Source organism: Buteo buteo, chromosome 10, assembly GCF_964188355.1.
Source record: "Buteo buteo chromosome 10, bButBut1.hap1.1, whole genome shotgun sequence".
In the NCBI taxonomy this organism is placed as follows: domain Eukaryota; kingdom Metazoa; phylum Chordata; class Aves; order Accipitriformes; family Accipitridae; genus Buteo; species Buteo buteo.
In genome coordinates, this window is record NC_134180.1 from 20,034,057 (window position 1) to 20,050,644 (window position 16,588).

Sequence of the window (16,588 nt, forward strand, 5' to 3'; positions counted from 1 at the left end):
TTTTTTTGACCTCATGTTACTGCTTTTGTTTTAGTGAAACTGAGCTAATGTTGATGGGCAGATTGCCCTTATACAAAGGATATATACGTTTATTTTCCCCAGAATTAAATAAACCTTATTTTTAATAACTCTAAAATAATCATACAGTACAGAACAAAAAAAAAACCCAATCTAAGACACACATTTATTTTTTTTCAATCTTGAACTGCTTAACTGTTTTTTGTACTCAGACTTGTACTTTTTTTTTTCTGTTTGGGTATAAGGAAAAAACATAAATGAGCCTTGGTGTATGCTTTCCATGGGCTAAACGAATCAGGCTCTAAACTTTTATCTAGATCTATGGAGCTTGGATATAAATTGAAAAGATCACAGCTGTGGGGAAAAGACCTATACTGTAAAGGCCTTTCTGCATAGATTATGAACATCATAACTCAATAATTTTTTTCAAAACTATAGTTATAATTGGACCCAATGGGGGTCTCTCTCTTTGATCAGATCACAGTAACTGTGACTTTACACTGGAAAATGTCACTACTGTGAAGGTTTATCACCTGTAGAGCTGGTCTTTTCTCTGATGCCATGTTCAGTACTCATTAGCATTATTCAAAGTTTAGTTGTTAATTAGGTTGACACTTCAATTACAATCATGATCTACAAGAGCAGTCAGGACTGCTTGCATAAAGAAACAGAAAGATACTCATTCTTGCATATACTTCTAAAAGAATGAAAGCTGTTTTGGTGATTGTGTTTATAATGTTCTGTTTAAAGAGTAACTCTGAGTGTTATGTTGTATAGTATTTAGTGACTTAAATATTGCTTTATTGGATATATTGCAACACAAAGGGATGTAGAAACATGTATTCAGCATAATTGAAGTTGACTTACTTCTCCAGATGTCCCTCATGATGAAAATTAGGAGAGTATAGACTATAACTGGGTGTAATTCCACATCTCTTTAAAGAATACTGTAATAATTCCAGAATTATATGATTTTTTTTCTCCAACGTATCTCCAAGTAAGGGTCATCTAAATTAAAATTTCTGGGGTTTTTTTTTCTAATTCTATATAATCAGTGACTGCCATTTGCCAAGTAAAAAAAAGACAGACCTCCTTAAAAAAAAGTCAAGCACTAAAATAAAAATGGTCTTTTTTTTTTAAACTACAGTTGTCTCCTCAATGTTGTTCTTATTTTTTTCCCTTTCATGTGTTTTATCTTTGTGGACAATTCTAAAGGCAATGTAGCACTGAATTTACACAAACTTTTTTCAGCTATTTGACAGTGGTAGCAGCTACTCCCATGGTGCATGAGAAATGATGTAAGATAGTAATTTGACTTAAAAAAAACCAAAAGACCAAACCAATCAAACTGAATAGTAAGTGACCATTAAGAGTCCTTAAAAATAAGCCTTCATATCATAAATAAAAAATATCCAACTGTCTTCATTCAAAACAAGTAGGTACATGTCATGATTGAGGAAAAAAAAATCTGCAGAAAAGGGGCTCACATGCATCTTACTGTAAAATAATTAAGCTTATTTATGTCAAGAGGCCTTGGGAAAAAAAGAGAGCATAAACCAATTTGCATTAGCACTCTACCATCATCCCCTGCTTTCATTTCAATTAACAGACCAGCAGGTGCTCTTTGCAGTTAAAAAGATAAGCTATCAAGGAGGAGGATGAATTTTTGGCTGACCTGTAGACACCATGGTTTGCCTGCTGATTGGGTTCATACCTCGCTGTACCAATTTCTGAGGTGTTAATTTAACTGTTCCGCTCTGCCATGCAGGTCTCGGCCTTGAAAAATAAACTGAAAAAGCAGTCTACAGCTACGGGTGATGGAGTAGCCAAGGCCTTTCTTCGGGCACAGGCAGCACTGTTTGGATCCTACAGAGATGCACTAAGATACAAACCAGTAAGGCTTCTTCTTTACAACTTTTTTCCTTAATTTATAAGAGCATGGTCTCATTCTTCGTAAGGAAAATATGAATTTTTTTACCCCAGTCTGAAACATTTCAAAGAGAATGTTTTAAATCTTACTCTATGCTAAGGATACATTGGCAATTTAGAAGACACTATGACCTCCTGACAGTGAGTTGTACTGAAAAATAAATACTCATCCAAAGTTGGCTATTTTCTTATTTGTATCACTCTTATAATTTATTTAGTATAAAATCAGATTGTATTAATGAAACTACTTACACACAACTCACCTGATTTAATGTGGTGAAGAACTGAAGAGGCTTTCAGACTCCATCATTTTTCACTGTGCCGGTCTAGAGACTTTGCTGTGTTTGAGGCCAGAAGCTTGTTATTTCCTAGCAGATGCCAGATGTGAGTCAAACATGTATCTCTTCTGTTATGCACTTATCTTGATTCCACTGATAAGTTGGAGAAATGAAAACCCATTTCATCCCATCAGAACTTCAGAATTTGTATTTCTCATGTTTTGCTGGTACTCAATAGATTATGTGTTATGGGCTTTCATCCTTTCTGGTTTATGAGGGTGGCACATATTGGGCCTATTAGAGATAAAATCATTTATCGGAAACGACTTAGAGATTCATTTCATCTGTCAGTCCAGATTCTTTTACTATGGTATTTGCAAACTACTGATAGCAGTTCCATTTGATAAAATGCATTGAGATGACATTGGCTAAATCAGATTCCGAGGATATGATGTTTGGTGGTCTGATGGATTCAGATAAATATTGAGATTTGATAGGAGAAAATCACTTGACACTTGAGGCATCAAGTTTGTAAAACTGGTGGGTGTGTGGGGTACATGGGTGGATGTTTATTTGGGGGTGAGGAAGGCTGTGTGTTCTGTTGCTGAGTAAGGAACTATGTGGTATTCCTTGACGGAAATGGATAGGATAGTTATTAATTCCAGATGAGGCCTTTTCCTGGAGGAAACATTAAAATATGGTGTGGCACGGTCTTCCTTCTACCCAAGTGGTTCTCTTATGGGTAGTCTTTTTTGCCGTGAGCGTTTTACACACTAGCTGTCTGTGTCACTGATGGCCATTGTTACTGAGATGAAAAGTAACCCATGAAGAAATGAAGTAATGTTTAAGTATTTAGTTCAAGTATTTGTGTTTAGCAGTCATTATAGTTTTCTTATGATGCGGAAAGCTAGTTTGTGTACTATATTGAAATGACAGTACCTGTTTCCAAAATTGCTAGAGTTCAACACAGTACTAATTTCATTAAAACAACTAATTTCAACAAAACAGATAGTTGTTGTTTATTCCATAGTGGCATTATCTGACATTGCTTCAGGAGGGGTTATCTAATTTGTCCCTTAGTCTAAAGGTGAGGACACTGGTCCATGTCAGCTCATGGCAGGTTGCAGGAAGAGCCATTAAGTCAAAAAGTGTCTTAATCTACATTCAGTATATGCAAACAGAATGATGTCAGTCTGGTTGATGTCCTTGCCTCTGTTCTGACCAGAAATAGGCTCCAGTCAGTCCTTTATTTTTTTTTGGTAAGTTTGTTGAACTGAATGTGCAAGTTCTTTAGCATTCTGGTTAGCATCTCTGTTGAAATGAGCTCTCCTTTTAACTGATTTCCATTTTATTTGAGTTTATTTGTTGGCATATCTGAGAGATCTACATTTGCACTGTATTGTAAGTAGTGCTCCTTGCATCATTTCAACTGGCAAATATTTGTCAGTGACCTTTGCAGTCTTTCTTTCTGCGTTATTTTCTTTTGCGGGGTTGTTTTGGGGGATTTTTTTTTTTTTTTTTTGGCTCCACTGATTGCATATAAGAGGAGATATTTCTGAAACCATTGTGGCTTGATTTTTTTTTTTTTTTAAAAGATATGTTATTTCAGAATATCTTAACAGGCAGATGTCTGCTGGCAAATACCAGCATATCTTGGATTGGCATCAACTTGTCCAAAGACAAAGCATATTTAGAGGGGGGAAAAAAAAAAAAAAGTAACTGTTGTTTTGAGCTGTGTTCACATAGTTTTAACTTATCTAGTATTTTACAGAATTTTTGTTGTGATAGAAAAATTTATTAGAAGCTGAATTTGCTCTGAATTTGCTCTGGATTAGTAGAATCTAAGAGGAGCTGTCCCATGATTGTTCAGCATATTTTACATGTGCCTTTTGAACTCAGTTTAACGCATTGTGAATTGGGAAGTTCAAAAAACCAAATCACATTTGACTATTACCACCATTTGTCAGGAGTGTCAAAACTTGTCAGCTGTTATTGCAAAGGAAATAGTACCCTTTGTTTTGGAATCTGTGGTGCTGGATCTAATAAAGGAATCTAAACCACAGCTATGGACTTTATTTACATTCTTTCAGGAGCTCCAGTAGTATTCATGTAGAAAATTTGTAGGGAGTATACTTAAATGAGAAATTTTCTGTAGAGATTTGAAATACTTTTGCTATAAATAAGTCTGTCATATTTTCAGAATCAAGAACTGACCAGTTTTGGGGTACTATTTTTAGGATTTCAAGCATCCTGATGAAAAATAAAATAATGTATTTGGGTAGTTATTGGTTGCTTGTAAGTTGAAAAATATTTTCCTTGCAACAGTGTGTTCTGTATGATTTTAACTTGAAACATGAGACAACTATCATTAATATTCACTTTGAGTAAAGAACAGCTTTAATAGTGTCTGTACTCATCCAACACTTTTCTTCACTCCATGAGCTGTTCATCACACTGAACACTCATTCTGTGCAACTGTTTGTTTTCAGCATAGGACAGATTCTCCTCGGTATAGCAATATGTCTTGAACAAACGTCTAGCAATTATTTAAAAAAAAAATAAATGACTGATTAAAAGGAAAATGGGAAGCTTCAGGGGTCTTGAAAGGAGTTCATGGGACTCTGAAAGACCATATGGAAAATTTGACTACTCTAATACAGAGAGGAAATATGACATGTAATAGATAAAGGTGATCATATTTTTTTGTGTAATAAATAATAGAAAACTTAATCCAGTGAAAGTTTCCAAGAAAATGGAAATAGTTGTTTCTTCTGATTTAATCACAATACTGAATTAAAGAAATCAGTCAAATTGATGTAACTGCCAGAAGTATTTTTGTAATATGCTACACTTTACATCAGCAAATATTGAATGATAGGAATAGATCTGTAGAGCAAAACAGTACAGTTGGTGCTAAGGACCTGATATCCACACAGTGTGCATTTCTAGCTTTATTGTGGTTCTTATTTTAGTCTGGTGTTCAATACTGAATACCCATGACTAACTGGAACTCATTTTCTGCTTCAGTTTAATCCAGAAGGAATCGGGTTCATGCATGGTAGGTGGAGATGACTGAAAAAATTGCTTCACTGTCATTCAATAAATACTGAAAAATAATCCAGAACAAAATATCATCAGTGGAATGGTGAATTATAATGTTTTTGTGTATGGTCTTGTTCATTTAGAGGACTGAAATCCATTTTGAGACGTTGGGTGAGATGCTCTGACAGTGGAATGTTCATGTACTTTGGCGGGGGGCGGGGGGTGTGTGTGTCTTCAGCAGTGGCAATGAGGTCATTCAAGCTGTTTTGCTATGAGGAGCCCTGAAATATAGAAAGGCAAGTGGTCAGTGCATGGTTGTACTCACCCATCTAGCAGCTGCAGTGTGAGCCATTGCACGATCTACAGCATCAGTGATCACAACCAATTTTGATCACAAGAGTCTAACCCTGCTGAGGCATTGCAATGATCAGACTGTTGTTAGGGAAGTGCTTCTTACATCATGTAAATGCATATACAAATCCAAATTATGTTTACTTTGGGTGGTCACAACTTAGCCTTGAACCTTCTGTTGCTCCTGTTTTCTTTAGCAAGTCCAGCATTTGGGAATTTATCATGGAATAATACTGCATGCTCCATGTTCCAGACTTGCATGCACAGGTGGAACTTAGGTACAAGGATTACAGTTGTGCAGTTTGTGTCATTTTTTCAATCAATGTATCGGCAATGTTGTGTTCTTTCTAGCTATTTTACTTTACACATTCTTACCCATTACACATGGGTAATTTTTAGGCATCCTTCCTTATATCAAACAAGACCCACGCCAGTCAAACATTTTAAAAACTCTGTGATGGCTAGCGAAAAAGGGCCTTACACATGTACTTGTGCAAACCTTGCAGATGAAAGCAAAGACTAGTAAATTTTTTCTGTTAATAATATACAGTATGGTCATTTAATAAAACACTATATGATGTAAAGACTTCTTAAACAGGCAATATTCCCAATCTATGTCTAGAGAGGGAGAGGTAGATAAGAGAATGAGGAATGAGTGAAAAAATAATGAGTATAAAAGTATTCACCATGATAGAGATTAATTTTAACATAATCAGGAAAATAAACAAATCAGAAAAGTTGTTTGCTCCTAAGCAGCAAACATCAGGAGGAAATACAGGTGTGATATTTTTATTTTTTATTTTTAAGAAAAGGTAATAAATCATGGCAAGACAACTACATTTCAAATGTATTCCAAATAAACAAATCCTCTTACTTTATGACAGATCTGTTAAAAGATTGTGGAATATAAGCAACAGTAACTTATTTTCTATCTTTGAAAAATGGGCTTTTCTTCAAGAATTAGCTAACAAAAGATGAAGTTGTTGAAAAAAATCACCTCTTTTGGGGAAAAAGTCCTCAAAGCTCTTGATGTTCAACCAAAAGAAATAAACCCAGGATAGCTTTGTTTTAAGTTATGATAGTTGTAACATCACTCATCAGGAATTAAGAAATGAAGAGCAAAGGCTAATGGCTTGCTCTGGAATGCTCAGCAGTAGGAGTTCATGGTCTCATCAGCACACCAGGGGTGCTGAGATAACTTCCAGCTTGAAGATAGCACAACCTGTCAGACCTCACTTTAATTGAATGCTAACTGGAGTGCTTTGGGCCAGTATTGACACTATTTTAAGTAGTGACATCGGCTCTCCAGCAGATGCAGGTATTGTATTCAATATGCAATAAATCAAACTAATGTAATTAAATGTTATAGTAGGAAAAAAAAGATATTTTAAGTTTCAAAATGCACCTGAATTTCTTGAGAATGCATAAGTAATGATTGCTTATAATTGAGTTTCAAAATGAAACCTTTTGAGGACAGGTATTTCTTGAAATGGGCAGTGACTTGTTTACCTTTCCCCCAAGAGCTGGGCATAAAAAGTACAGCAGAGTACAGAAACAGAGAAAGAGTAATGAAATGCCAGAACATAGTTTGTGTTTAAATCCAGAACCACCCTGTGTAATATCTGTTACGACTATTTATTGTGACTTCCATAAGAATTATATTTTACATGGTGAAAACCATATTGTTTAATTTGTCTTAAGGAGTGTAGTAGTCCTTTATTGAATATAGATACTGTATTAATAGGAGTTGTTGTAGGGTTTAATTGCGACTCTAAGAAATACCAGCACATCTGAATCTTTTTTTTTTTGGGGGGGGGGGGGGGGGTATATTGCAAGAAATTTGCAAATTTTGCAGAAATTTGTTTGTAATTTTAAATGGCACCTTCCTGAGTAGAATCATAGGTCATACTCAGTTATCCCCTGGCCTTCATCTCTGAATGTCATGACAGTAGATGCAATTTCAGCTTTGTACTTCCTTGATTTTAAACAGAGGAATTTTAATATCAAACAAAAATACAGTTTAATCTTTTTTTAAATAAATTATGCAAAACTGAAGAAGCTATGGCCATACCTACTTACCTTATACTCTTCATGTAATAAGCAAGTACTACTATATGAAATGGTATTAATTATAGCAGTAGTACAAATAGTTGGTACAAGTCATCTCACACTAAAGCGATATGAATGTTTTCTGAAATATCTGAATTTTGTACTTCTTGTTCAAGTTAAGTATCAACAGGTTTAGAAAGCACAAACATACCTTCTAATCTAGATTATCTTTCCTTTTAAAATGATCACACTGTTTTAGCTCACTGTTTTCACGTTCTATTGGGGTCTGTATAAATAGCTTGCTTAAAATGTGAATGTAGTGTAGAGTAAGAAATTCCTGCTGTGTGTGGCAAGCTATGAAAGGGGAAGAAAATTCTATAGCAACTGTTGTTAAAAGGACAGGTATCTTGTTTGGACATAGATTGTTTGGTCTGAGTATTAGCTGTCTACTTTTCAGTATAGTGTCCCCACTGGGATTTGATCGAACTTGTTTTGGAAGTACATTGTAGATCAATACAACAGGGGCCACTTGATGGTGTAGGAGTTAAATTATCAGTGGAACATTCCTCCAAAACTCAGTTTCTAAAGGTACATGGTTGTATCTGCAGAAACGAGAATTTTATAAGCTTTATGTACAAAAACTTCTAGAGCTATTTTTCTTTATATTGATTCAAGAATTTATTTTTTAAATAGCACTTCAGAGGGCTTTGTGTTTATAGTAATAATATTGAAGATTTTAAAAAGTTTTATTTGGAAAACAATTTTGTTCAGAGCCTTGAACAAATAAAAGAGCTAGGAGTTAATTATATTATTTAATGCAATTTCAGTAAAGCTAGAGCAGATATTCTGAGAGAACTTCAGTGTGGAGTTTCTACAGGTTTCAACAGATTTTCTCGTTTTCATGTGCACAACAGGTAGGAGCTATAAACCTACTCAAATATTTAAAGCAACCTTGCTGTCAGTAGGTTCAAATAACATAGATGACTTTTGGATGTGAACTCTTTATAGATCTAAATAAATTTGCAGCTAAGGAATAGCTTTGGTTATTCTGTCTCTGAACTGTACTGATAAGGGAACAGATGCACCAATGCATGAGTGCTTACTAAGTATCTGAAGCATCCAGGGATTAAAGGAAAGTATTTGGTAAAATTTACAGGCATGCACTAAAAATGTGTGTTGAACTACCCTTTCCTGGCGTTCTGCTACATGGCTCAGGGAGAAGTACCATTAAGTAAAACTATCTGACTGCTCTCTCTTCCCAGGCTGATGTGAAAGGGAGAGCAAGCATGCCTGTTTTCTCTTCTGCTGGAAGATAACCTCTCCTTTTTCTCTTTCATCTTTCCCAAGTGTCGTGGTTTAACCCCAGCCAGCAACTAAGCACCATGCAGCTGCTCACTCACTCCCCCCCACCCAGTGGGATGGGGGAGAAAATCGGGAAAAGAAGCAAAACCCGTGGGTTGAGATAAGAACGGTTTAATAGAACAGAAAAGAAGAAACTACTAATGATAATGATAACACTAATAAAATGACAACAGCAATAATAAAAGGATTGGAATGTACAAATGATGCGCAGTCCAATTGCTCACCACCCGCCAACTGACACCCAGCTAGTCCCTGAGCAGTGATTCCCATGCCCGCCCCCCCCCCCCACCTTCCCCCCCCCCCCCCCAGTTCCTATACTAGATGTGATGTCCCATGGTATGGAATACCCCGTTGGCCAGTTTGGGTCAGCTGCCCTGGCTGTGTCCTGTGCCAGCTTCTTGTGCCCCTCCAGCTTTCTCGCTGGCTGGGCATGAGAAGCTGAAAAATCCTTGACTATAGTCTAAGCACTACTGAGCAACAACTGAAACCATCAGTGTTATCAACATTCTTCACATACTGAACTCAAAACATAGCACTGTACCAGCTACTAGGAAGACAGTTAACTCTATCCCAGCTGAAACCAGGACACCAAGACGATTGGGAAAGTGGCAGTGGAGGCATAGCTTAGTTTTTATTTTTCCAAATAGTGTGTTTTGAAAATACTGTTTTCTGTCTTTGGTCCTAAATTTAATGTTTCATAGTGTGTCATGAGCCATCATCTAGTCAGTTCTGCACCCCTGCAAAACCTCTGTATTTCCAGAAATCATTTCTTTGTGTAACAACAACTATATTTATAAATAAGGAGTTGTTATAATTTGCTGCCTTGAAATTTTCTGGAAGAATGACAGAACTGAGAAGAGAGTCTGCCCTCAGGAACACTACGTCTTGTACCACCATGTCTCACTGGAGACTATTCCATTTGTTTTGATGCACTTTGAATTTGCTAAGTAGCCTGGGGTCATCCTCTTAAGACAAGAGTCTTTAAGAGCTCAAGAATAGCTAATGCAAAGTGGGTCAGGAAGGCAGTGCTATTTAAAGTACCACAAACATTTCAAGCTATTTGGCAGATCCAGCATGTCCTGCATGTGTACAGTGTTCAGCAGTTGTCCTGGGATAAGTAGTAGGTGGAGTAACTTGGGTGCTTCCCCTGGAACTTGATTGGCACAGTGCTACATATTGTACTGAGATGGGTTTGCATATCACAGCATTCCAGCTAACCTGTGAAAGGGGAAGGAATACATTAGGTAAATGTATAGCTTCTAGCTGTCCAGTGAGATTTCTTTTCTAAAATCAGAGGTTCCAGAAAGAAGTACGGATGTAAAACTTAAAACTAAGTTAAACATGAACTTAAGTACTTTGCTGAGTAGGATTGGACCTCTTAAAAGAGAGGCTTAAAAGGAGGAGAGCTTTTGGTATCATAAGAATAGGATTTTAAAATGACGTCATGGTGTTTTTATTGCAACATTTCCTTGGATCATACTGGAACCATTTAAAAATGAAGTGCAAGGTGTAAAGAGCAGTTGAAAATGATTTAGAGCTACTCCATCGAACTCACCTAGGTCACATGTGGAAAACACTTTATGGTATTCTGGAAACACATAGCTGCACAGTTAGCCAGAATGATAGGAAAATGTGTGAAATAGCATGTGTGATTAAAGTTAAACAGGGTTAGGAGCAGAAAGCTGTGGTGGTCATGGGCATGAATAAATTTGTCTTTAAAGTGGCTAACAGTTGGAGCTATTGTCTCTGTATAGCAGCTGTCTTTTGATCTTTTTTCTTTTGAATGGCTGAGGTGTCTTTTATTCTGTTATGGCACTGCACTGTATATGTAGCTTTTGGGTAGTAAAATATTCTATGGTACATTTAGGTGTGGCATTTTGTTGGATTCCAAATTTTCTGTCTTTAAGACCTTTGGTAATTGTTTCTAACCTGGTAATTATTTTGGTTTTGTAAACTTGGGTGAGAGGCCTTTTGGCTTTATGATGAAAGCAGTTCATGTGCCTTGATCACTACACAAACTTTGTAATCTACCTATTATATATCCAGTTATGCTGAACCTTTTCAAGTATTTATCACAAAGTATTGACAAGAATAACAGAATTGGAGAGAATACTCATCAGAAATGTCCAGTGGTCTGTGCACACTGAAGATAGCAAATTTTAAATGAAATTAGGCAATAACATAGGAGTCAACTTGATAGTTTATAAATACTCTTACTAGCATCTTTTATTTTTTATGAGTGTTGTTTTCAGTAATAATTTTTTCAACATACATTTCATTTTCAATGAATTTTTGTTTATCTTCTTTCATCATCAGAGTGTTGTGGTGCAGGGTTTTTGGTAGCTATAGGCTATGCGCTTTTTCCATGTTGGGGAAATACATTTTGTTGTATTAAATGTTAATCTCATCTGTTCAAACTTGCTCCGTAACAATGTTCCAAAAAGTTTGTAGCTTTTGTTTTGTGTAAAAAGAAAATAGATATATATTTCAATAATTTCCTGTTGTATCAGCAGTATATTTATCAATCTTCTCATGTTTTGGTAGAATAATTATAAAAATAATTTGGTACAGATAGATATTTTTGGACTGAACTAGAGTTTTAGTTTACTAGTATTGCTGGTTTAGTGTGCCAGGGAATCAGAATAATCCTGAGCAATAATGCATGTTAAATTTATTTGAAGCAGTGGACCTGCTTTTCCTCAAAATTTGAACCACTCAAAAATTTTTAATGAAGAGTGCTATGAAGGTAACATGAACCAAATGTAAACCACTTTACTTTTTCCTTGCAATGTGTATTTTGTAGACTGACTTAATAAAACCCAAAGGTTCAATTGCAACATGTATTGAGAACTATTTAAATATTGTATGAAGATTTTGGGCTTTTTTTGTTGTTGTCTACATCTGTTTAATTGGATGCATGTTTATCAAAATTGCTTGAAAGGGAATATTTGTATGTATTGACTCTTAATAAATAATTTTGTAATGGAGAATTTTAAATAAAACAGCATATTTGTATACTATAGTTACCATCTGATTTTTTCTGTTTAAATTTTTTAGGGAGAGCCTATAACATTCTGTGAGAATAGTTTTGTGAAGCATCGTTCCAGTACTACTAAGCAGTTCCTGGAAACTGCAGTTAATCTTCAACTGTTTAAACAGGTATGAGAGGGTAGATGACCCAAGTTTAATGATTTTTCTCTTAAAACTTACCCATATTTAAATATATTTTCCTTTCCGTCAGCTTATGAAACTCTGGTATAAAATATAAGTACAAGTACTTTGTGTACAGTCAGTCATCCCAGTTTTGTTGTATTTTTAAATCTTCAGGTATAGTTTTTTAACTATAGGGGAGCTGGGGGACGGGGACGGAACTCAACAAAAAAATAGCCCCAGGGTGCAGAGCCAGTGCAGCATCTCTTCAGAGCCAGTCAGCAGCTCATCTAAACAATAAAAATCATGGATCTCCCAGCTTGATAGTTGAACTCCATTTTCAGCTCTCTTGGCTCATGACCAAAGAACCTAAACAGCATAGTGCTTGCTTAAATTGGACTTCAGTGGCGTTTTATTAAAAACTGGATTCATACTGTAATTGCAGTTTTCATTACTAGGCTTTTTGAAGTATGCACACAGAGAATGTTGCAAACCCAAGCCATAGGGGTGGCCTGAAGAATGTTCTAGCTAATCTGTTAATGCAGATTTTGAACTAATAGAGGCCAAATTGTTGAATGTCTGGCACAGCTCAGTAATAGTTTTATTAGTCTTCGAATTTTTTCTTTGATTTTATTCTGTAACTCTTTTCTCCCTTTTCATCATGTGACCACATTGCATCAAAAGGGTGCTAAGAAACTTATTACTAGATTTTTAGGAAAATGTGAATGAAATCAGAAGTCTCATAAAGGTATGTATTTGCCTGCAAATATCTGGAATGATTGAGGCATGGGAGTTCATGTTTAAATAATCTAGTGGACTCTTTGAAGATATACTACCATGGTAGATAAGGGAAATCCATTATATGTAGAATCTTCTAATTTTCAAAAAACATTTGGTGTTAATCAGAGGCTAGTGTCTAAAGAAAAGATTTATGCAAGGATGATAGTTTGTACAAGTCCTGTGAAAATAAGTTTTTCCTATTGTATAAAAGTTAAGGAAATAGTGATCATAGAATTGGCCTCCTTTGATTTTACTGTGTTTTATTTTATACAGTAACAAAATGTAAATAAAAATGTACAATAATAAAGAAGAAATCTGAAACCTTTTGAAGCATCCAGCACTTATGATTCAAATGGAGAGAAGTAACAGAGTAAACTGTTTACATTTTGCATATCTCAGTGTGATAAGCTAGCATGAAACTTTCTTAATGGAAAGCTGCCTACAAGCAATGTTTCTAAATTGTTGTCACGCTACTACTACTAAAGCAAGATCTTCAGCTGTAAGAAACAGGTTTAACTCCACTGAAATTAATGGGCTTGTCAGTGTGGCTCTATACTTACCCATTACATTTTAATATGTGTTCAATTAAACAGAATCAGTTTACAGTTTGTTTATAGCTTGTTTTAATTTTATTTCAACTGAAGGAAATAATATATTTTAGAGGATTAGGAAATAGTAACAATTTTGATGATGTATGTGGTTTAATAGTATTAGTAGGTTTTTTTTCATTCCTCTAGTTTCTGTTGCAAAAGTTACTCCTACTTCTTCAGCTAATCCTCAGCCCAGCTGCATCTTCTCCAGTTTTTCCCACTGGCAAATGAGCTGTTTTCAAAGTTGCTTGTGTTCAAAAACACTAAACTGTATTTTATGCTGTTCTGGAAAATCTTTTAAGCAGAAAATAGTTCTTAGAAGCAGCCTTAAACCTAGACCAAGCCAAAAATAGGTACTTTAAATGCACACTTTTTGCCATAACTGACAAGTAAGCTTTATTTGTGCCGTTTTATAACATCCTTCCTCTGTCCTTTTTTCTTTGTAGGTTTTTAATCTTCTCCCCCTCTCACCTACATTAAAACATGTTAATTCCTCTAATTTAACCACTCTCTTAATTGTGGAAGTTGTAGTATCTTTTCACCAAAGTACCAGGAAATCACTGTCAGAATAAATTGTGGAATTAATTCTATGTGTTACTCCCATTCAGATTATTTTCATCTTCAACATCATCTGTTTTTACTTTGAATTGCATTTTGATGTGCTTTCTATTAATGATACCACCAAATGTATTAGCACGTGCTAATCTTTTGTACCAAAATCATTAACTAACCTGTAAATAGGATCAGTCCTGACACTTACTCTGAAACACCATGATCGGTGACACTTCTAGCCTGACACTTTTCCTGCCATTACAAGTGGTTAGCTCCTTTTTGGGTGAGTCCTCATCCAACCTAAAGTACAGGTGTACAGTTCAAGTACTCTGCTTTTATTTCATCTAAACTAGCATTTTGAAGCACATGCAAGAGGCTTTTCTGTCATACAGATAAATTGCTTTTCCTTTATCTAGAAAATTAATTGTCAAAGAATCTGTGAGAACCAGTGTTTTGATAACTCATGTTATATCTTTCCATTTTCTCCTTTACCATTTTTCCCCCGCAAATCTATTTGTCAGCTTCATCAAATTGTTAAGGGCAAACTAACAGACCAGCACTTATCACAACCTTTGTTTTTTAAGAAATGGTACTGTTATTTTTCACTTCAATTGTGTTTCCTTTACCTTCATAGACTTGTAAAATTTTTTTTACTTCCAAATATATGTGCTGGTTTCCTTAGAATCGTGTAACAGAGGTGAATCTAGGGGGTTTTTGACACAAGTTTTATTCCTCAGGTATTATAATGTCCATTTCTGTATCCCATTTTCATTAACACTTGTATTTTTGTTCCCTGATTCAGCATCATAGTCTTTACTGAAAATTGAGACAGAGTATTTTTGGCAGGGACTATGCCTAGATTATCTTTTAGCCTCAAACCATTCTCTTGGATTTACAAATTATGGAGATGTCTTTTACATCAGGTTGATGACTTCACATTTTTGGAAGTTGACAGGACTGTTTATATTGCTCTAAAACAGGATATACCAAACTGTTTATGCAAAACATACATTTTCCAGGAATTCGTAGAAGTAATTTATGATAAATACCCTGATATGGATCACAACTATAGGGACATGTGAAGTTCAATTTGCTGGCTTTAGTTTTCTAAAGCTGTCCTCTGCCCTGAATAGATTTAATTTTAAAAAAACTGGTTATTGTTATTCTTAAACTATTAGGATATTTAATCATATAAAAATATTTTTCTCAAAAAGAAAATAATTATTATTTATATAGTAAATATTCCTATTTCCTGATTAAATATTCTGTATATGACAGTTTTTCTTCAGATTAAATGTTTGTTCTCTGAGACTATATACTTATGTTACTTTTCTCACTGTTTTTTTCCCACATCTTTGATATTTGTACTATTATGTATGCTATCTATTTGTTAGCTTTTTTGAGCCTTAGAAAGGCTCCCCTTTAGCTACCTTCCATGTTACACTAGTTAATCTTTATTTGGAGCTGCAAACATAAACAACTAATAGTTGCATCTTACATGTCAAATAGTTCCGATGAGTGTCCAGGGAAAATATTAATTCATTCTTAGAACTAGCATGAAACATAATGCTAGACTATCTTGTTAAATAATGTAATTGTATAAGCAATGTAATCTGCAACATTTATTGGGATTTGTTCCTCAAATGGTGGAAAGTGCTAACTAGAAAAATAAATAGTGAATGCAGGATTAGGACTTGAAGAATCATAAGTCTTCGAAAATTATTAGAAATGTCAACTTTCATTTACAAACTTTATGTGTTGAGCTCTGTTCTTGCAAGCTATTGAGCTGTTACTGTGTGGAAATCACATTTATGTTGTTTTCTTTGCTTCTATCAACTTTCTGTTTGTAGTAATGGGTGAATTGACTTGGCATTTTTACTCCTGCCTAAATAAATGATCGGGTTTAGCACACAAACATCATCTTTCCTCCCCCACCCCCCACCCTTTATCACCCGTGCAACAAGATCTTCTGAAGTGGATATGGTCTATATTTTGGTTTTAGAATTCAAAATTATTTAAGGATTATATTAGTTCTGTCTTTAGTCATCTTAAAATCCAAGAGTAGCACTGGAATTACTAGTTTTTCACTGAAAGTGGTAGTCAACCGAAGACTCTCTGTATCCCAAAGTAAATGCGTTTCTTGAAATAGCAGGCCCAGATTTTTCGAGGGATTATGGGTTTGAAAAAGGGAGGAGAAAACCATAAAGTGTATGTGCAATTCCACATGCTATTCTTTTCATGTAGCAATTTAAGTGCAAACATTAACAGTAAATTACTCAAAAGTAACAATAACTACTATCACTACTAACACAACTGCCTTGAAGTAATTTCTCTAATATCTTTTTGCAAACTGTTCTGTTTGTCAGTATTTACATTAAATGCTCAGTTGGAGTGATCCTCTAAAAACTAAAATTCAGTCAGTGTATCAGCCTTCTGTTAATATAATTTTACCAAATTATGAGTATGTCTGTAAATCTTATGTTAATT

The 16,588-nt window shown here is 35.0% G+C and overlaps 1 protein-coding gene across 6 annotated transcripts in view; it reads left to right on the plus strand.

Moving 5' to 3' along the window:
* The window catches only part of DENND1B (DENN domain containing 1B), a 171,023-nt gene that overhangs the window by 119,703 nt on the left and 34,732 nt on the right, over positions 1–16,588 (plus strand). For all 6 annotated transcript variants that reach the window (XR_012652030.1, XR_012652031.1, XM_075038880.1 and 3 more), the window contains 2 exons: positions 1,787–1,912; positions 12,087–12,188. Coding sequence is in view for 4 of the 6 variants with exons in the window: in XM_075038880.1 (XP_074894981.1) it covers positions 1,787–1,912; positions 12,087–12,188 (228 nt within the window). In the remaining 2 variants the exon portion in view is untranslated. The remainder of the gene's footprint in view (positions 1–1,786; positions 1,913–12,086; positions 12,189–16,588) is intronic.